This window comes from Pituophis catenifer, unplaced genomic scaffold (assembly GCF_029215685.1).
Source record: "Pituophis catenifer annectens isolate HBS135680 unplaced genomic scaffold, rPitCat1.0.hap2 SCAF_15, whole genome shotgun sequence".
Taxonomy (NCBI): domain Eukaryota; kingdom Metazoa; phylum Chordata; class Lepidosauria; order Squamata; family Colubridae; genus Pituophis; species Pituophis catenifer.
This window is the reverse complement of record NW_027256895.1, coordinates 16,478,507-16,501,350: the sequence shown is the minus strand read 5'-3', so window position 1 is coordinate 16,501,350 and position 22,844 is coordinate 16,478,507. Positions and strand designations below refer to the sequence as shown.

General features: G+C 40.3%; 1 protein-coding gene across 1 annotated transcript; it reads right to left on the bottom strand.

Moving 5' to 3' along the window:
* Positions 1 to 10,060: 10,060 nt before the first annotated feature.
* On the bottom strand, positions 10,061 to 20,947 carry LOC139324456 (vomeronasal type-2 receptor 26-like). The gene is made up of 8 exons (XM_070954167.1): positions 20,711 to 20,947; positions 19,316 to 19,428; positions 17,829 to 18,120; positions 16,440 to 16,776; positions 15,922 to 16,136; positions 14,812 to 15,039; positions 12,030 to 12,156; positions 10,061 to 10,971 (listed from the first exon to the last, which is right to left on the bottom strand). Exons 1-8 carry the CDS (start codon positions 20,945 to 20,947, stop codon positions 10,061 to 10,063), a joined length of 2,460 nt encoding a protein of 819 aa, XP_070810268.1.
* Between the last annotated feature and the right edge of the window lie 1,897 nt (positions 20,948 to 22,844).

Genomic DNA, 22,844 nt, shown 5'->3' with positions numbered 1-22,844 from the left:
GTCCTCCTGGATACGCAGCTGTCCTTGGAGGAACATCTGATGGCTGTAGCCAGGGGGACCTTTTGTCAGGTTTGCCTGATCTGCCAGTTGCGGCCCTTTCTTGATCGGGATTCCTTGTGCACAGTCACTCACGCCCTCGTCACCTCTCGCCTGGACTACTGTAACGCTCTCTACATGGGGCTCCCCTTGAAGAGCACCCGGAGGCTCCAACTGGTCCAGAAGGCGGCCGCGCGGGTAGTTACGGGAGCTGCATGGCGCTCCCACATAACACCTCTCCTGCGTGAGCTGCACTGGCTCCCAGTGGTCTTCCGGTGCACTTCAAGGTTTTGGTTACCACCTTTAAAGCGCTCCATGGCACAGGACCTAGTTATCTTCGAGACCGCCTGCTGCTACCAATGACCTCCCATCGACCTGTGCGCTCCCACAGAGAGGGCCTTCTCGGGTGCCATCAGCCAAATAATGTAGGCTGGTGACCCCCAGGGGTCACCTCTGGAATCAGCTGCCCCCAGAGATAAGGAGAATCCAAGACCTCGGTGCCTTCTGCCGTGCCCTTAAAACTTTTTTTTTTCCAGAAAGCCGGACTGGCTTAAATTTTTTTTTTTAAATGTTTTTTAATTGGTTTGTCACTTTTTAAATTATGGGGCCAAATAGATATATATTCTTTTAATTGTTTTTAATGTTTGCATTTTATGCTTCTTATTTGTGGCTTTACACCGCCCTGAGTCCTTCGGGAGAAGGGCGGTACATAAATTCGAAATAAATAAATAAAATAAATAAAATTACTGCAAGTTCAAATCTCACCAGGCTCAAGGTTGACTCAGCCTTCCATCCTTTCGAGGTAGGTAAAATGAGGACCCGGTTTGTGGGGGTAATAAGATGACTTTGTATAAAAAAGAACACCATGGGGGGGGTGGGGGGGGTGAAAGCCCTACTAAGCAGGTATATACCAAAGTATGAAGGCTACTGATTAATGCATTGTAAGCCTCCCTGAGTTTCCGAAAAAGGGCGGCATATAAATTGAATGAATGAATGAATAAGTAAATAAATAAATAAATAAATAAATAAATAAATAAATAAATAAATAAATGAGTAGATCAGTGCCTGCAAAAATAAATGGGTAAATCAGTATAGCTCTGCAAGCAGTTAAAAGCCTGGTAGACCAGTACCTCTGCTAAATCCTAAATAATTGTCACATGACCATCAAGCCATGCCCACAAAATAAGCCACACCCAGAGAACTGGTAGTAAAAAAATTTAGAACCCACCCTTGAAATAGAAATAATACAAATCATATGCAATCTATTCTACTTTCTGAAATATTGAAAGCAAAGACAAGGTTTAATTTTATCCTTTTAATTCAGTAGTAGATCTGATGCCAGTTTTTGCTTTTTTATTTATTTTTAAATTTGTTTTGTTTTGTTCTTTTTCTGTAAAATAATCATTCTGTATGGAACATGAACATTTCTGGTGGTGTTGCTGAGATGTCACCAGACATGGCACTACAATACCAATTCTAGGCAAACAGCTGATGGAGCAAAAGATGATTTTCTCTGTTTTTGTTACAACCTACTGGTTCCTGGATTATGAAACTCAGATATGGTAAACGTCTGTTAGAAGATGGTTGAGGGACCTCTTGGGAAAAAATGGGAGACTGAAGACAATTTTGCATATTGCAGAGCATCTCTGACTCTCTCTGGAGAAAGAGAGGAAGTGAAATCATTCAGGTAGTGCTCCATATAGTTGCTTCTTGTGAGGAGAAGGCAAAATGCATTTTGTGGGGAAAAAAAATTGATACCAAAGATTTAACAAGATAAGGAACCTATAATGATGTTCAGAGACATTGTTGAGGAATTTCAATGGGACTTTGACTTAACATTGTCAACTATGTTGTGCCTTTTAATGTACATCTTCTCTAACAGGAGAACTAGCAAACAAAGTTGTTATAGACAAAGTTTTGGAAAAAAAATCCTTATCTGAAATAATTATTGAGAGAAATCTAAAGAAGAATATATGACTGTGTATATGTATAAAAAAACAGACAGGAGTCTAAAAAAATAAGAAGGAAATAGAAATGTCAGTTCTAGGAACTATGTGGAATAATCTCTTCTTGCTAGATCTACAAAAGAAGATTAAAGTTTTGAAGAAATTCAAGTCAAATGATAATGGGCATTCAAATGAATTAAAGAGCAAGATTGATTTTTTGTAAAAAAAAAAAAAGAATATAAAACTGGCTTATTTGGTAGGGGTTAAAATGATACATGTCTAACTCTGAGGGAGTTATTTTTAAATTTGGCAACATCTGGACTGGAAAAGATGTCAGTTATTAGATTTGCTAACAGTTAATGATGATTTTTATATTTGTTGGTTAATATGATTATTCTAGTGCTCTGCTTGGAGTTTTTGTTGACACCTGGATTGGGACTTATTTATTTTATCTGCTTCTAGTTAAGAGTTGAGTAGTGGGATGAAGATTTTTATATTTGTTAATTACAAGTAGGTAAAGAGAGAGGGAAATTGTTTATATTTGTTAATTTTATTTTTTTACCTCCTCTCTTTCTATTATTTTCTTTTTTACTTTCCTGCATCTTTTTCTTCTTCTTTTTTCTCTATTCTTCCTTTTGGTTTATATTATCGATTATTATTGTGTTTAAAACGTTTAACAACAACAACAAAAATCTTTCACAAGGTTTTTGTGAAAAAGAGCATGGATAATAAATTTGATATACTCTTGGTTAAAAGGTAGGTTCCTGGGACTGTTTTGGTTTCCTCAGTGTTTAGACTTTTTTTGTTGAACTTTTAAAAAGAAATACAGAAACTTTTTTTGAATACCGCTATGACAGAAAAGTTTAAGATTTTCAAAGTCCCTCAAGAAAGCTCTTAGCCAAGAGGATGAATTGATGTCTGAATACTTAGATTGAGATTGAGCTCATGTGAAATAGATTATGGCTTAATAACTAATCAATAAAGTGATTGTTTCAATTATAATAATTGCTTAAATTAGTAAAGTTATTGTTTCAATTTTATTAAACTCTTAATTCTGTAGCCTTCACATACCAGTACAAAAGCACCACCATACAAATTCTTCAAAAAAAAAAAAAAAAGCCCCACCAGTTAGTAAAGAGATTTCCATATTCTAACATCCATGAACAAAACCGTTCTTAAACTTTAGACACTTGTTCTTCCTAACTGTTATTCCATGATTACCACTTACCTGTGGAATTTTGTAGATGCTCAGGATGTTTGTCATGTGGAGACAGACTTCAGAATTAGGTCCCCCAATGACTCCCACAATATTATTGTGAATATCACATTTGTAGCTAGGAATGAATTTGTCCTTTGTGGAAAGTAGTTCCAGAGAGGCAAGATAGGTCCATCTTGCAAGGAAATGGCTGTTTAAAATGTGGAAGCCTAAACTCACATTGGGTAAGAGTTGGGCATTCTCATTGATTTCCTTCACAGCAAATGCCAAGGCCAGAATGTGCTGATAATTCTGAGTAAGCATCCTATGTCACAGGAAATTGTTTTCGGTTAGGTCACAGTTTTGAATGCATATTTTATTTCAACATTACCATAACAACAACAACCCATCCATGGAAAACACAGCACTTCATGTTAACTGCATGGATCAATTATAAAAATATTTTCTCAAAGCAAATGAGGTTTGAAAATTATTAAATAACAGTGTCACTCTCATGGATACACCTGGTCAATTTCGAAAACCAATTTATAAGTGTCTGCATTTTCTTTACAGATTTTATAGTGATAATTACTAAATATGAAAACATGAGCTAAGAGAAGTAACCTCTTTCATTTTTTTTTGCAAGCTTCGAACAACATAACCAGAGCAGTCAAACTGCTTCACAATTTATTTTGATTGTTTCCTAGTATGATTTGATTGCTTATTTGTACCCTATGACTATCATTAAATGTTGTACCTTATGATTCTTGATGAATGTATCTTGTCCTTTTATGTACACTGAGAGCATATGAACCAAAAAAAAATTCTTTGTGTGTCCAAGTGTCCAAACTTAGCCAATAAAGAATTCTATTCTGTTCTGTTCTGTTCTGTTCTGTTCTGTTCTGTTCTGTTCTGTTCTGTTCTGTTCTGTTCTATTTTCTATTCTTTAACATAGAGAATATCTATAATTTAGGGGAACAATGATGTTCTTGTACTTCCATTAAACACCTTCTATTAGGATGTGTTTTACTATCATACTTTTCAGGTGTCCTATCATCTCTCATAATATTTTGTTTTGCTTTTTTTTATTACATTGAGTCAGTATTGACTTTTGGCAACTGCTTGGAGAATTCGCTGCATTTTCTTGGCAAGGTTTTTCAGAAATGGTTTGCCATTGCTTCCTTCCTAAGGCTGAAGGGGGGGGGGGAGCCAGCCACTTGATTTCATGCCTAAGATTGGAGTTGAACTCAGGGTCTCCTAGTTTCTAGCCTGGTGCTTTAACCACTGCACCAAACTGGCTCTTTCCTCAAAATCTATATCCTCTGTAACTTCCCATGCTTCAATTAACCCCATTGGGTTTAGTGAGATGTAGAGTTACCATTATAATTATGGGTACCAGAGTTCTTGTAAAATCATTGAAAATTTTCTTCCTCATTTCTATTTCTCTTTCGCACCTCTACCTAGCATACATTCACCAATTGACAAACTTCATAAGAAAATAAAAAGCAACTAATACTATTTTTCTATCCAGAAACTTATCCCTTTTTCCTTGAAAAATAAGACATGAATTAGAAGACAGAGACAAAAAGATACATTTACATTGTCTAAAAGACTGAAAAGATTTCTCATTGCATTCTCTAGCTTTTTCCCCTCCAGGTTGCAGCTATACATGAGAACCCTACAACTAAGTTGAATTACTTGAGAACTTCATTGCATTTCATGTCTTAAACCCAAGCTGCTTACACAAGGTCTTCAAAACTTTCTTCAGAAGGCGGCATTTCATAACTGATTGGACTCGAAAAAATGTAGATCTGAGAGAAAATGCCTCCAATAATGAAATGGCCTGGCTGGTAGTATTTGTAGAGAATAGAAAGAGGTTCACCAACAGGACACTTAACATCAGGGAGTTTGTGTGGAGCATGAAGCAGAGCTTCTATAACTATCATCAGAGCCACAAATACTGCCACTTTGTCTGAGAGTGTTCCTGCCTTCTTCCAGCATGCTTGCTCCCTTATTGATATTAAAATGCTTTTCATACCAATGGCAATGCTCAGCTTCTCTAAAGCCAGATCTATGCAATGTATATTTCCAGTAATGGCAGTAGTATAGCTTTGCCAGTCACTTGCTCCAGTTTTGCTTGAAGCATGGAATATTAATATAGTTAACCTTTGTATTTCCCTCCTGTCCCAAGGGGATGTTCATGGACTAGGTAGAGATCACACTTATTTAATAATTATGGTCAAATTGGGGAATAATGTCCAATTTGGAATGATGAGTTTATAATAATCTTTTCTGAAGTCAACATGTTGATGTTTATCACAGCTCAACCAGTATAATCTTAATTTCTGAACTCATGAGAAATATCATATATGTAATTTCCTTCACTGAAGTAAATTCAGAAAAGAAAAAATAAATATAAAAAGCATTCAAGAAAAGGGAGATATATATGTATATAAACATAAATATACATAAACATAAATATATGTGCATAACAAAATAGATGATAGATAGATAGATAGATAGATAGATAGATAGATAGATAGATAGATAGATAGATAGATAGACAGACATACGGATGGACAGACAGACAGACAGAGAGCAACAATGACCTGAAACAATGAGAACAATATATTGGCTATATAAAATATAAAAATGTAATAAGGAATTTTATAAAGAAAAATATCTAGCTTACTACACATTCACCAAGCGTGATAAAACATCCATTCTTATTATTCACATTTTACAATAGATGCTACTGACTGTGCATCTTTATTAAGAGGAAGCTGATAAGACTGTTGAAATTGGAGAACATTCATATCTAATAAACTCATATTCATGTACTGAACTACATAAAGGAGTGTCCTTCAATTCCTTTCCTGTGATGGTTCTGTATTGCTGATGGATAATTTACAATTTTTATCTTTTTTTCAAGGCAAACAATAGGCATCAAAGAACCATCAAGTGTATTATTATTCATAACAATGTAAATCCAGAAAGGAAAAGGAAAAAGAGCAAAAATATATATATTCCTTGCTGAAGGAATGGAAATTTAATTTGGAGAAGGTGATGAAAGTTTGGCAACTTCTAAACTAGGACAATTTTTACACTTGCAATATGTGGGGAATATCAGTTATCCTAATGTAGATTTACAATAATTATCTCATTTATCATAATGAATAGGCATATCAAATGATTCGTGTGAGCTCCCTTTTTCAGTAAAATAACTGTAATCTTATGAAAGAAATGGGCATACAAAAATCATAAAATTAAAACATAAAGAAAGGTATATGTGGTCCTCATAATATTTAGGGATTTTCATCATGTACTTTTGTGAGAAGATAAGGAATGGCCTCTCTAATCAGGTGGAAAATGATTACGAACTAGAATAACAACACTGATGAAGTTACATGGAGGAAGAACGGACTAGCCTTGCTTCTCTGTATAGCCCAAGTGTCGGCATCCCGCAGCTCCAGAGCCACATGTGGCTCTTTCATTCCCTGATGTTGCCCCCTGTCGGCTGAACCCACCACTGGCTGGCCCTGGCCCTTGCCCCTGAGAGAGAGAGAGATGAGAGAGAAAGAGAAAGTGAGATGAGAGAGAAAGAGAGAGACAGCGAGAGATACCTGTTTCCCAGAGAAAAGAAAATACTGGGAGCCACAAAACCTGGGTAGGTGTGTGTGGGGGGGTCATCAGACTGGGTGGGAGTGAGTGACATCGAGTTGGCCATGCCCACCCAGATTTTGTGGCTTTCGCTGTTTTCTTTTTTGTGGGAAAAGGGTATTTAACATGTTTTACATTGCAGACCCCTAGTATAGCCATTAGGGTTGGGGACAAAGCTTGGATTTAGGGTCAGGCTGTGCATGTATATGAACCAGGTTTGTGGAGAATCTGGAATGAAGCAGTGGATGTGCTTGGATCTGGATTTGCATTTATCTATAGATCTGTCCAATATTGGGATCAGTTGGAGCCTCCGGGTGCTCCTCAAGGAGAGCCCCATGTAGAAAGCATTGCAGTAGTCCAGGCGGGAAGTGACGAGGGCATGAGTGATTGTGAGTAAGGAGTCCCGATTCAGAAAGGGCGGAAACTGGCAGATCAGGCGAACCTGATAGAAAGTCCTCCCGGCCACGGCTGTCAAGTGCTCTTCTAAAGACAACTGCGAATCCAGGAGGACACCCAAGTTGCGAGCCCTCTCTGTGGGGGCCAACGACTCGCCCCCAATAGTCAGTGATGGCACCAACTGACTATATCGGGACACTGGAATCCACAGCCATTCGGTCTTGGATGGGTTTAGCCTGAGTCTGTTTCTCCCCATCCAGCTCTGCACGGCCTCCAGGCACCGGGACATCACTTCAAGGGCATCATTGGGGTGGTCTGGGGTGGAGATGTACAGCGGAGTGTCATCAGTGTACTGATGGTACTTCACCCCGAAACCACGGATGATCTCACCCACTGGCTTCACATAAATGTTGAACAGAAGGGGCGAGAGGACTGACCCCTGTGGCACCCACATATAAGGCGCCTCGGGGTCGATCTCTGCCCCCTGCCAACACAGACTGCGACCGGTCAGAGAGAAAGGAGGAGAACCATCTCAACACAGTGCCTCCCACCCCCCACTCTTCAAACCAGTGCAGCATGATACCATGGTCCATTGTATCAAAAGCCACTGAGAGATCTAATAGGACCAGGATAGAGGAACAACTCCTGTCCCGAGCACTCCAGAGATCATCAACCAATGCCGTTTCCATGCTATACCCAGGCCTGAAGCCTGACTGGAACGGATCCAGATAAACCGTTTCATTCAGGTACTGGGGAAGCTGTCGCGTGACCACACTCTCAACAACATTCTCCACAAAGCGAAGGTTGGAGACTGGACGATAATTTTCTAACATTGCTGGGTCCAGGGAAGGCTTCTTGAGGAGAGGCCTCACCACTGCCTCTTTCAAGGCGGCGGGAAAGTCACCCTCACTCAACAAAGCATTTATAATCCCCTGGAGCCAGCCTTGTGTCACCTCCCGAGAAGCCAGCACCAACCAGGAGGGACACAGGTCCAATAAACATGTGGCTGCATTCAGTCTACCCAGAATCCTGTCCACATCTTCGGGAGTCACAGAGTCAAACTCTTCCCAGATAACGTTCTCAAGACCTGCCTCCATATCCCTCCTGAATCTACCCAGTCAGAGTCCAAGTCTTCCCGAATCTGGGCAATTTTGTCATACAGATTTTGGACAAAGTCCTCGGCTCTACCCTCCAAGGGGTCCTCCTGCACTCCCTGATGGAGCAGGGAGCGGGTCACCCTAAACAGGGCGGCCGGGCGATTATCTGATGACTCAATAAGAGCGGCAAAGTAGTTACATTTTTCCGCTTTTTTCACCACTAGGAGATCTTACCAGTGTTCGGTCAGATTCAGAAAGGCTGGCCCTCCAACAGCTCTCCAGGTGTCTTTTCCGGCGCTTCATCTCCCTCAGCTCCCCGATGAACCAAGGAGCCAGGTGAGACCAGCACCGGGTCAGAGGCCACAAAGGCACGACCCGATCCAAAGCTCCAGTGGCTGCCCTATCCCAGGCGGCCACTAGGTCTTCAGTCGAGGCGTGAGCCAGAGCCTCAGGGAATGGCCCAAGCTCCGTCTGGAACCTCTCAGGCTCCATCAGGCACCTGGGGCGGAACCATCTCATCGGTTCCACCTCCCTGTGGTGGGGTGTGGCAGTTTTGGAGGTCGAAGTGTAGGAGGGAGTGATCCGACCATGACAAGGGCTCAATCGTTATATCCCCTATCTCAAGATCACTCAACCACTGACCAGAGACAAAAACCAGGTCCAGCTTGTTTCCCCCTGTGTGAGTAGGGCCATGAACTAACTGAGTCAGGTCCTTAGCCATCATGGAAGCCATGAACTCCCGAGCCGACTCAGACATCTCACCGACGAATGGCAAGTTAAAATCCCCTATGACCATAAATCTGGGGGTATCAACCGCCACCACGGCTATAACATTGAGCAGCTCAGACAGGGCTGCTGCCATGTGGCAGGGAGCTAGGTACATGATCAGCAAGCCCACCTGTACCCCATGACCCCACTTCACAAGGAGGGACTCACATCCGATAGTCTGAGGAACAGTGGCCTCCCTCAGCCTAAGACATTAGTTAATGACAACCGCAACCCCCCCATCCCTCCCCTGTGACCTTGGCTGATGAAATGCGTGAAAACTGGGTGGGCACATTTCAGCGAGGGGGACCTCCTGGCCCAACCAGGTCTCCATAATACCTGCCAGGTCTGCTCCCCCCTCCTGAATAAGATCACAGATGAGGGGGCCTTTATTTACCAGGGACGTGGTGTTGCATAACATCAGCTGAAGGCCCAGGCCCTGAGGATCTGTGCAACTCAGGGAACGAGCAGAGCATTGGGGGCCAGAGCACGCCACCGCTTGAAGACAGCAAGCGTGCGCTCCCATAACATGATATGGCCCCCTGCTCCTGCCATACCTGCCCCTCCCACCCACAGTACTGATGGAAATTCCATCAACGGAACAGGCTCCAACCCCCTCCTTGACCCCGAGTCAGACACCCTCCATGCCGCACCCCTCAGCCCGCCCAGGCCTCCTCCTCAGTGGGTTATCCCCCACACCCACAACCCTAATACTAATCCAACCCTCCCCCCCGGAACCCCTTAAAAATTTCACTAAAATTTATATAAAAAACCCCTCAACCCCCTCTTCGCCACATGCCACCTCTCGGGGTTTTCTCAAAGTTCTTACAATGCCTGGAGCAATCAGAACGGATAAGTTTCCCATGACTTGCAAGGGCTTCATTTTGAAGCAGTTCCAGTTTTGAGTGGTCTTTAGTGAATACGTATCACAATGTATTCTTTTTAAAACTGAAAAAAATATGGAATTATAGTTCTTCTTTCTTTCCTCTCATCAACTGCTTTTTATCATTCAGATCAGGCCTTAGTAGAATGACAAAGCATTTGGGGAAAAAAATGCAGCCCAGTAACCCTGCACTGGAAGAGAGAATGGAAAAGATCTCCACAGCCACCATGTATTTCCCCTTGGTGCTCAGATATGTTGGAAAAAAAGACAACCAGACACTGCAAAAGCACAACAGGCTGAAGGAGATGAACTTGGTTTCATTAAAACTGTCTGGTAAATGCCGGGCTTGGAAAGCCACATTAAAACCAACAATGGCAAGGAAAAGCAGGTAGAATAAAACACAGTAAAACATGACAGTAGAGCCTTCGTTACATCCCAGAATGATTTCATCTGGTACTAGGTTCATATCAGCATCTGAGTATGGGGGTGAGGTTACAAGCCATACAATGCAAATAACAACTTGAACGAGGAAACAGGAAACAACGATGTAATTATCTAATCGTTTGCCCAGCCATCTCCTCATCTTGGATCCTGGTACTGAAGCCATGAAAGCTAAAATCACAATGATGGTTTTTGCCAACATACAAGAAATGGCTACTGAGAAGACAATCCCAAAAGCAGTTTGTCGCAAAAGGCAGGTCACCTTTTCAGGTTTTCCAATGAATAACAAACTGCAAAGGAATGAGAGCACAAGGGAGACAAGGAGAAGGTAGGTGATGTTCCGGTTGTTGGCCTTGACTATGGGAGTGTCCTGGTATTTGATGAAGATCCCAAGCACCACAGTGGCAATGCAAGCAAAGACAATTGCAGTAGTGGCTAAACTGGTCCCTAATGGGTCTTCATAAGAGAGAAAAACTATGTGTTTTGGAAGGCATGAATCATGGTTGTTATTTGGATATTGTCCTTCCGGACATGGTATGCAATCATCCATATCTGCAAAAGAAAATGCTGTTATTGTATGTAGAAGATTCTGCGTTAATCAAGGTACAGTATTAACTGAAGTATATGTTGTACCACTTCTTAATGTTTCAATAGGAGACTGCCTGAGATTTATAAAGCTACTGGGCAGACTGAAGGCACTAATAAACCACTTCTGTAATATGGTCAAGGAAACTATAGATATTATATAAACTATATAAAAGAGATTATATTAATTAGAATGTATATGTAATGGGAGACAGCTAATATCCAAGCAAAGGATTTAATTCAATTTAAATATAGCAACCCATCCCAGATTTATTGAGGTAAAGCCTTCATTCTAAAAACCAGTGATTGCTCATAGGATCTTTTCCTTTTTTCCCCAAAATTCTTGTACCTTTAGCTGTTGGTGCAGTAGTTAGAATACAGTATTGCAGGCTATCTCTGCCCATAGCCTGCAGTTCAGGGATGAAATTCAGCAGGTTCTGACAGATTCTGGAGAACCGGTAGCAGAAATTTTGAGTAGTTCAGAGAACCACAAATACTACCTCTGGCTGGCCCCAGAGTGGGGTGGGAATGGAGATTTTGCAATATCCTTCCCCCAGGAGTGGGGAGGGAATGGCGATTTTGCAGTATCCTTCCCCTACCACACCAACCAAGCCATGCCCACCAAGCCACACCATGCCCACAGAACCGGTAAAAAAAAAATTGAATTTCACCACTACTGCAGTTCAATCCTGACTGGACTCAAGATTGACTAAGTCGTCAATCCTTCCAAGATCAGTAAAATGAGTCAATATGAGTCAATTGTCCAGGGGCAATATGCTGACTCTGTAAACCACTTAGAGAGGGCTGTAAAGCATTATGGTGTGGTATATTATGGTAAGTGCTATTACTATTATCATTGAGCTGACAAGGTTCTTTCTTTTCCAAGTTTCTGGGAAGGTAATTAGAAAGTAGATGGAAAAATATTTCACTCATCTAAATCAGCACCTTATCTTTATCTTCTGTACAGAACTGGAACTCCTTATACAAAATGGTTGCTTCTATACAGATAATGCTGTATGCCTTACCTTTCTCACTTGCCATCTTCCCTTCTGGACATGGAAAGCACTTATAGCAGCAAAATGGCTTTCCTTCAATTTCACTCCTACTTGAACCTGAAGCACAATGGTCGTTACACAGGGAATGTGGTCTTTTCTGTAAATAGAGATGAATAAAATGAGGACTCAATCTGTTTTTTTAAAATATATACTATGACCATTTTGGTCTTTCAAATAAGGTTCACCCAAAGCAATAAAAAAAGTTTCTTTCAATCAGAGTGTATAAGGTTCCCCCGCACATGCATGCTAGTCATTCCTGACTCTAGGGGGTGGTACTCATCTCCGTTTCTAAGCCGAAGAGCCAGCACTGTCCGAAGACGTCTCCATGGTCATGTGGCTGGAATGACTAAACGCCAAAGGCGCACGGAACGCTGTTACCTTCCCACTAAAGGTGGTCCCTATTTTTCTACTTGCATTTTTTATTTTACATGCTTTCGAACTGCTAGGTTGGCAGAAGCTGGGATAAGTAACAGGAGCTCACCCCGTTACGTGGCACTAGGGATTTGAACCGCTGAACTGCTGAACTTTCGATCGACAAACTCAGCATTTTAGCCACTGAGCCACTGAATCCCATCAGAGTGTATACACCTATGGAAAAATTCCATGGCTTTAAGTTTTGCTTTTTTAAATTAATTAATTAATTCATTAAAAGACATGTAGGTTTAATGTATAAATTTGTATTTACTTTTAAGTGCTTTTGGTTACCATATAATTGGTTCTTTCTCTTTTTAATTATTTTTGCTTTCCAATATATCCTAGCAAAAGGAAGTTTACTTTTATTGAAGTAATACTTTATTGACAGCTATTCTTTTAACAAAGGTAGTGGATAAAATCCAAATATTATAAGTTCTCAAATAGGTTGACTCAGCCTTCCATCCTTCCGAGGTAGGTAAAATGAGGACCCGGTTTGTGGGGGCAATAAGCTGACTTTGTATAAAAAAGAACACTGCTTAGGGGGCCCCGAAAGCCCTACTAAGCAGGTATATACAAAAGTATGAAAGCTATTGCTTAACACATTGTAAGCCGCCCTGAGTCTCTGGAGAAGGGCGGCATATAAATTGAACCAATAAATAAATAAATAAAATAAATAAATAAATAAATAAATAGGCTATTTTGATTTTGTGCTATGATTGTACTTAAGCTTAGGCTGAGGCAAAGAGGCAGTCCCGGAACCAGCAAAATCTGGGGGCTGGGCAGGGGACAGAATGTATCTGCCCTCAGTGTGGAAGGGATTGCCACTCTCGAATTGGCCTTTTTAGTCACACTAGATGCTTTCCAGAGCACGATACCATAGTCTCTTGAGACTGAAGGATGCCAATGTACTTAAGCAATATGATAAGGACTTGGGAGGCCAATTTGATTAATTTGCTTTATCCAATAATGAATTTTTGAGCAACTAAGCACGCTTCATTAAGCTAACAAAATATTTAATTCAAATAAACTTCCCAATACCATAAACCACAAACATTAAGGATTTTATTTTATTTATTTATCCCTGTCCATCTGGGCCATTTCACCAGTGCTTCTGAAAATTTAAAAAAAAAAAAAAATGTATCAGGCAAAGATGCATGGTGATCTTCCTGGTTTTTATTTCCTGACAGTTAGAGCGATTAATCAGTGGAACAACTTGCCTCCAGAAGTTGTTGTGGGCCCAACACTGAGGGTTTTTAAGAAGAGGTTGGATAGCCATTTGTCTGAAATGGTATAGGGTCTCTTGCTTGAGCAGGGGGTTGGACTAGAAGTCCTCCAAGGTGACTTCCCACTCTATTATTCTGTATTTTAGTCTTCATTTGTCCAGAATGGTATTAATTACCTTTTAAAGGTCACCAATTACCGTACTTTTCAGAGTATAAGATGCACTCCCCCCCCCCCAAAAAGAGGGTGGAAATGTTAGTGCATCTTATAGACCAAATACAGCCATTTTGGGCCTCCCAAAACTCTGCCCCATGTGTCCCATTTTTGCCAAAAACAGGCCCATTTTTCACAAAAACAGGATGTGCAGAGAGTTTGGGGGGCCTGCAGAGTGCTCCTGGGGGCTGGGGAGGGCAAAAGCACGATGCATGGGGGGGGGGAGTTTGGGAGGCCAAAAACAGGCCCATTTTTCACAAAAACAGGATGTGCAGAGAGTTTGGGGGGCCTGCAGAGTGCTCCTGGGGGCTGGGGAGGGCAAAAGCACGATGCATGGGGGGGGGGAGTTTGGGAGGCCAAAAACAGGCCCATTTTTCACAAAAACAGGATGTGCAGAGAGTTTGGGGGGCCTGCAGAGTGCTCCTGGGGGCTGGGGAGGGCAAAAACACGATGCATGGGGGGGGGGGAGTTTGGGAGGCCAAAAACAGGCCCATTTTTCACAAAAACAGGATGTGCAGAGAGTTTGGGGGGCCTGCAGAGTGCTCCTGGGGGCTGGGGAGGGCAAAAACACGATGCATGGGGGGGGAGTTTGGGAGGCCAAAAACAGGCCCATTTTTTGCAAAAACAGGACACGCAGAGGGTTTGGGAGGCCTGCAGAGTGCTCTTGGGGGCCAGGGAGGTCAAAAACCAGACACGCAGAGGCCAAAAACTTTTTTTTTTCCTCTTCAAAATCTTAGTGTGTCTTATACTATGGTGCATCTTATAGTCCGAAAAATATAGTATCTGCCATCTAATTAAACACAAATCTAAAGAGTACAAAAACACAGTTCAAAATACAAGTCAACAATTTTTGAATATTCAGAATGTAGGTTAAACTATCTCCAGATCTGTACAAAATACGCACCTGGTAAAATCTTGTGGGCCATTTAATAGAATCATCATCAACACTGAGTGATTTAGAAGAGGAAGGGTCTGGGTCTATCCATCCAACTTTAACTTTTGTGAATGTGTTATTTGAATATGTGACCCAGTTGAAAATATCGAACCCAGCAATTATATGTCCCTTGTTATCAAAGGAAATATTTTCACCAGCACTGTTTTCAAAGAAAGTACTTCTTATAAACCTGTGGAACTAAATAGGGGGAAAAGTGGAGAGAAAATGATGACATGAGACACTGTTCACAGTTAAAAACCCTGGGTAATGGTCTAGGAAAAAAAGATATTGCCGCAGAGATCAATACTAAACATGCAGGATACTCTAATGGCACTCATTTCCATTCAAAGAAGGGGAAGGGGAAGGGGAAGGGGAAGGGAAAGGAGGAGGAGGAGGAGAAGGAGGAGGAGGAGGAGGCGAAGAAGGAGAAGACATTTTCAGTGAGCTGTTGTGGCAGTATGATGACATTAACAAGAAAAGTTGAGGTGACACATTTGAATAAGTAGGTATCTTTAATGTGGCCAAGACTGATCTGTCTGTCTGTATGTCTTCATGTATGTGTGGGTATGTGTGTGTAAGTGTGTATTTGTGTATGTGTGTGTGTATACACACACACACAAACACTATACACACACACAAACATACACACAATTTTTATTATTTGTACAAACAACTCAAGGAGGTGAACTCTAGTCCAACACACTTTCCTTTTTGTATTTTTCCCACAACTACTCTGTGAGGTTAGTTGGGCTGAGAGAGAGAGTGATTAACCCAAGTCCACCAGCTGGCTTTTGTGGCTCAGGTGGGACTTCCACTCATAGTCTCTTGCTTTCTAGCCTGGTGCCTTAATCACTTGACTCAACTGGCTCTACTGCCTCATATTGATGTGAGGCAAATTTTGTAGCCATACACCCACACATAGTATAGAAGATTAGCAGGAAGAAAAAAAAATGTCTTTGAATCTCTATTTCTTTATGGTAAGACAAAAACATGCCCAAGCAGGGGGGGGGGAAACCCCAAAATATTATTTAGGAGAAAGAATGATTGATTGAAATTCTTCTACATTGTTCTGCAAAATACCTGCCATGGCTCTTGATTTAATTGATCTTGCACTCTTTCTTTCACCTTTGCTCTCAGTTTTGTCTTGGATGAAGTTATTGCTTGCAACGCATGAGCCATAATGTATACTGCATTGTAAATGCTATAACTGTGACCAGACATGCTTGTGTCAAAGAGGGTCACAGGTAGATTCTCCAACTTTTCCTCCCCAGTGCAGATCTCCTCATCTTTCTCTTCTAGAGGGGAATTTGAGAAATCGCAATTAAATGCATCTTTCCACAAGACTCTGATAAAGTCATCTCTATTTTCTGAAACGGGATTTCTTTTTTGCAGAAAGTTCTGAAATCCTCTAGGATAATTGGTGTGAATTGCAAAAGACAGACCTCCATGGAGGCAATGTATGTCCCAGTCTCTTAGAAAACCAGGAGAAGCAAAATCCATCTGAGCTGTCATGATCCACACTCAGCTCTCAATTGCGATATCATAAAACTGTGCAAAGTGGAAAATTGATCTTAAGACACTAATAGTATGCAGTTCACCTTGTATAATAACAGTATTGGCACTACTTCCTGTGACAAGATGTGAAGTTGAAAACCATTCCATTGCTGCTTTAGCAACATCACCTGAAAAGGACATTTTGGGCATTGTTTCTAAGAAGTCCACACAGATACCATGCTGAGAATAAATGGGAAGTATATTCTGCTTAAATATTTCTCCATTGTCATCATTATATGCAACTACACCAATCCAGGTCCACTTGAAATGCAGCAGCAACTCAAGAATCCCCATATACTGATGGGTCCCATTTGGAAACATCTGGTGGAAGAAATCTTCTTTGGTTTTGTCTTCTATTATTGGAGATGACCCGTAAATGATCTTAGGAAAGACATGGGAGAAGATGATACATCATGACAATCAATCTTATGATAGATTCAGTTGAAAGGTAAGGCCATGGAAAAAAAGGTTCTCCATTCACCTTTATTTTGCATTTGTTTGACATATTTCTTATTATAAGAGTGTAAAATCAAACATTCTATTTGCAAATATCTTTCTTCAATATTAGTATTATAGCAGATGACCAGGCTGAGTCCCTTCATACCCACAAAAGATCTAAATCCAGCCCACCTTGAATCCTGATTACTTTTATCTACCACCAATTTGTTTTGCTGTTAGTTGTTCTGATTTTTGTAGAGTGAGTTAGCATACAATAAACCTGTGGTAATTTGAACTATCTTACTTTCTGATTCACCTAAGTATGGCAAAGAAATACTACAATTTTCAAAGTCCTTCAATTAAAGCTGCTAAGCACATGAGCCTTGGTGGCGCAGTAGACTAAAGTGCTGTTAACTAGCATTAGCTGCCTGCAATTACTGCAAGTTCAAATCTCACCAGGCTCAAGTTGACTCAGCGTTCCATCCTTTCGAGGTAGGTAAAATGAGGACCCGGATTGTGGGGGCAATAAGCTGACTTTGTATAAAAAAAGAACACTGTTTAGGTGGGGGGGGGGGCAAAAGCCCTACTAAGCAGGTATATACAAAAGTATGAAGGCTATTGCTTAATGTATTGTAAGCTACCCTGAGTCTCCGGAGAAGGGCAGCATATAAATCGAACCAATAAATAAATAAATAAATAAATAAATAAATAAATAAATAAATAAATAAATAAATAAATAAATAAATAAATAAATAAATCTGCATGGTTGACATAGTGATGAGTGGATACAGAATGAGTTTAATTCATTAATTCATCGTGCTGATTCTTTACATGCAAACACAGATTAAACATTCACCAAGTTGGTTCTTCAGAAAAGAAAAAGGGTTATGCATCTTTAAAATGAGATATCCCTTTTCTGGCATGCATACACAAGATCATATTTAAAATTAAGGAATGCAGTTCTTCCTCATTCTATTTCAATGCCTACAACTTACTTGTGGTACTTTGTAGGTGCTCAGGATATTTGTCATGTGCAGACAGACTTGAGAATTGGGTCCCCCAATGACTCCCAGAATGTTATTGTGAATATCACATTTATAGTTGGGGATGAATTTGTCCTTTGTAGATAGTAGTTCCATTGAGGCAAGATAAGTCCATCTTGCAAAGAAATGGCTGTTTAAAATGTGGAAGCCAAAACTGATATTGGGTAAGAGTTGGGCATTCTCATTGATTTCCTTCACAGCAAATGCCAAGGCAAGAATGTGCTGGTAATTCTGAGTGAACATCCTATATTAAAAAATAGTTTCAGGTTAAATCTGTTTTCTAGATGGCAATGCTCAATCTACTTAGACTGCTATAAAAAAATTGATCTATGGCATACAAGGAACTTCAACTCAACTGCATAGAACACGTTTTGGAAATTATGAAGTTATTTTCACACACAAAACTAAGGAATTACTCATACAGTTTCAGAAACCAGTTTGAAACATACTGTATTTTCTTTAGGGATATTACCGAAAGATGAAACATGAAAACGTTAGGAGCTATTGCAAGATCTTGTCTTATTTATATATTTACAATATTTGATATCTACCCATACCATTGATTTTATTTACTACTAAGTAAAATGCAACCCATTTCACTGTGGTGATTCTAAGCAAGAAATAAAATATAATCTATTTAAATATAAATTTCCATGAAGTAGGGCATTATGGTATTCTTGCATTTTATACCTTTACATCCATATAGGGGCTTCCATCTCTGAGCATCTTGAGAACCACTCTAGCAAAGTTTAAGAAATGAAAATTAGTAGATGAAGACAAAAGCATATACATGATTTGAGACTCTGGAGAAAGTGCAAGGAAGACCAACCAAGATGATTAAAGGCCTCGAGACTAAAACGCATGAAGAAAGGTTGCAGGAGTTGTGTTTTGCTAATCTAGAGAAAAGAAGGACTAGGGGGGAATATGATAGCAGTATTCCAATATTTGAGAGGCTGCCCCAAAGAGGAGAGGATCAATTTATTTTCCAAAGAACCAAATAGCAGGACAAGAAACAATGGATGGAAACTAATCAAGGAGAGAAGCAACCTGGGATTAAGAAGAAAATTCCTAACAGCGAGGATAAGAAACCAGTGGAACAGTTTGCCTTCAGAAGTTGTGGATGCTTCATCACTGGAGGTTTTTAGGAAGAGACTAGACAGACACTTATCTGAAATGGTGTAGGGTCTCCTGCTTAGAGGGTTAGACTAGAAGACCTCCAGTCTTCTACAGTCAGACCGAAGACCTGTCCCTTCCAGTTCTATTATGATTGATTGATTTGCATGAAAAGTTGGAAAAATTCCTTATAATATTTCCCCTCATTTTTTTTTCTTTTTTCTTTTCTTGCCCCCAGATTGTAGCTTTAGGTGAACTCTATAACTTGAGCACTTTATCTGGTCAAACATAACATGCTTATAATGTATTAAACCTAAGCTACTTACACAAGGTCATCAAAACCTTCCTCAGAAGGTGGTATTTGAAAGCTGATTGGACTTGAAAAAATGTAGATCTGAGAGAAAATGCCTGCAATGATGAAGTCGCCTGGCTCGTAATACTTGTGGAGAATAAAAAGAGGTTTACCAACTGGACACTTAGCAATAGAAACCTTACTTAAGGCATGAGGCAGAGTCCATATGCCTATCATTAGGGCCACAAAAAATATCACCTTGTCTGAAAAATTTCCTGCCTTCTTCCGAAGTGTCTGTTCCTTCATTGACACTTGAATACTATTGAGTCAAGAGGCAAAACCATCTAAAGCCAGAACTGTATAATATTTACTATCAATTATCAAAGGTGTAAAAATCTTCCTGTCATTAGCTTCAACTCTATGCAAGACATGAGGTATTAGTACAGTTAAGTATCTTCCCATCCCAAGGGGAATGTGTACCAGCTATGCTAGGACGAGACAGCATTAAACACAGTTATTTCATAATTATGACCTGATGGGGAAATAATGATCAACTTGAAATTCTAAATTCACCATAATGTTATCAAAGGGCGACCCATTAATGTTTCTCACAGCTCAGCTGCTATCTTACTTTGGGAACATAAGAGTGTATCAGGTATATAATATCCTTATGGGAAAAAAAAAGAAACAATAATTTAATTAATCATATTTCCATGCCGCCCAACTCCCAAGGGACTCTGGGTGAATAATTGAATAACTGAATAAGACTTTTGAAAGAGCTATGAAAAAGAATTATTTATTTATTCATTCATTTATTTCAATTTTTCCTTGGCAGTTTCCAGTTTAGGGCCATTTTCAATTTTGGCATATTTTTGAATCTCAGGTGGACTATATTAATAATCTTCCTGTAAACATAGATATTTCATGAATTATATTGCCTCAAGACTTCTGCATGTCTTTTTTTTATGTTTAGCTGAACATTTGGGAAACTATTTATTTGGTCTCATAAAGAGAAATAGATCCCAATTTTTGGGATGGCTTCTGCTATGTATGGTGTAGAATGAGATGCATGAGTTGCTTGCTTAATTTGATCTCTCAGCAGATTTTCATAGCAATATGTATGTAATGCATTCATGTATGTATCTAAGCATTATGTATGTATGTATGTATTTAATTAATTACTTTCAATAGCCATGCATCTCAACAAGTGACTATGGCACAGAAAGCACTTCTCTCAGTTCCCACCAGCTGATATTCCTTGGTTGACGGGACTGCAACATCTCCAACCTATCTGACCCAATGGACAGGTAGAAACGATTGGAAGAAGATGGTTCATAAACCATGAAGAGCTTTAAAGGTGATAACTGGCAATTTGAATTGAACCCAGAAACACACTGGAAGAATGCAGCTCACAAAGCAATGGTGTTACCTGTATTGAATATCTGACACCTTTTAGTACCATAGAGCCAAAATCTGTACCAGATATAACTTCTGAATGCAGCCCCATGTAAAATGCATTGCAGTAGTCCAGACAAGCAGTCAGAAGGTTATGAGTCACTATGAGCAAAGCCTCCCAATCGAGCAACAGGCACAACTGGTTCTCCACCCTAAGCTGTGCAAAGCCCTTCTGAGCAGAGCTGTTACATGCTCTTGTAGCAGGATCCATAAGTCTAAGAGGACCTCCAGATTCTTCACCAGGTCCCCTTGGGTATTGTCACCCCATCCAGGACTAATAGCAAAAAAACCTTCTTATTCAATAGGTCCAAATATCAAAAGCCACTCAGTCTTCCTTGGGTTGAGTTGAAGCCCATTGTACCCCATGCAGACCCTTACAGCCTCCAGGCACTAGGGCAGAACATCTACGGCATTGTCAGGCAGACTAGTATGGTGATATGAACCTGAGTAGATTTGGCAGGCCCTAGGCAGCTGGCCTTTTCTGCGATGATGCCTACATTGTTGGAAACCCCAAGTGCTGAGGTTGGTCAAAGGTCTTGAGCCTTTGAAGGTCTCTCAAGATCTGGTTATGCCAGCAGGCCGGGGGTCTGCAGGAGTTCCAAAACTCATAAGGTGACTCCACTATTATTATCCCTCCATGTATTATTTTTTCTTCTCTTGTTAGGCAGTGGTGGTATTCAGCAGATTCTGACCAGTTCTGGAGAACTGGTAGCGTAAATTTTGAGTAGTTCGGAGAACCGGCAAATACCACCTCTGACTGGCCCCACCCCCATCTATTCTCTGCCCCCCAAGTCCCAGCTGATTGGGAGGAAATGGGTATCCTTCCCCTGAAGTGGGGAGGGAATAGAGATTTTACAGTATCCTTCCCCTGCCATGCCCACCAAGCCACGCTCACAGAACCGGTAGTAGAAAAATTTTAATCCCACCACTGTTGTTAGGTCTACTTTCAGAGTTTTACTGTTTTGATTTATAATAATTTTATTTAACATTTTATTTTATTGTTTTACACCAGCCAAAGGTCACTTTCCATGAGATGGACAGTAATATAAATTTGATAAATACATAAGAAAAATCATAAAGTGATAAAACAAGCATCTGGCCTTGATGGTTCAGTTTCCTCCTACTCACTCCATGTCTCCTTTCCCATGGAGACCCAAAGGGATGATTCTGCAAGGCAGTGAAAAGAGACTAGGAGAACATTGTATGCCTTTATCAGGTCTCCACCATAGTGTATGTCAGATGTAAATGCCTTATTCTCTAATGTGTAAATAGTATATGAATGGGGTATCAGGGGTTAACTTATTCTTCACTTCTTAATGTATTCATAATTCACCACTCCCACTTATAGCTCCACCCATTGTATATATAAGGAGCCACCTACACCCTTTTCCTCGCTTCTATCTGTGAATATTCAGTGAATATAGAATGCCTATTGTAAATAAAAGGAAGTATATTTAAACCTTTAACTCTCACTAATATTATTGAGTCTGATCCTGAAAATATTGCAACAAGCTGGTAGCAGAGGATGGTTAATTGACTCAATAAAAACTTAAAAATGTCTAAGAAAGATAGGCCCAACACCAGGGCCTACAGCAAAGAAATGGAAACAGAACAAGAAATAATCAACGAATCCACAAACGCAATTTCGAGAGAATCCGAAGAATACACCACTGAAGACGAAGAAATAATAGATGAAAATGATGACCAGGAGGAAATCGAAATAGAGAATAACGAACTCAGGTCAGAGATATTAAAACTATTAAAAAGCCAGAAGAATGATGAAAGCCTCATCGCGAACCTCCAAGAAATGCTGAAGAACAGCGGAGCAGCGAGAGAGAAAAACATCACTAATGAGAAGTCTAAAGACCCAAAAATAGTGAGTGATATGACTGCAGAGAAAGTCATTACGAAGAAGAAAAACAGTGATCCCGCGCGAAATTTTGAATGGCAGCCATCTTGGTTTCAACAGGCCTCCAAGGTGAGCGAAGCAGAGCCAATCAAAATGCTCAATTCAAAATTTCTGGCGCGAAAAATGTTATCAGACAACGAAAATGAAAAAGAAGATTCGAACTCCTCAGAAGAATCAGAATCAGAAAGTGAAGATGACT

Bases quoted from the DNA above. Each gene is read 5' to 3' on its own strand.
- LOC139324456 (XM_070954167.1), bottom strand. From the start codon at position 20,947: ATGGATCCTGCTACAAGAGCATGTAACAGCTCTGCTCAGAAGGGCTTT. The intron at 18,121-19,315 runs GTAAGTAGCTTA...TTTTTAATATAG, and splicing joins GAAGGTTTTGATGACCTTGT to GATGTTCACTCAGAATTACC. The intron at 16,137-16,439 runs GTGAACTGCATA...ATTCCCCTCTAG, and splicing joins CAATACTGTTATTATACAAG to AAGAGAAAGATGAGGAGATC.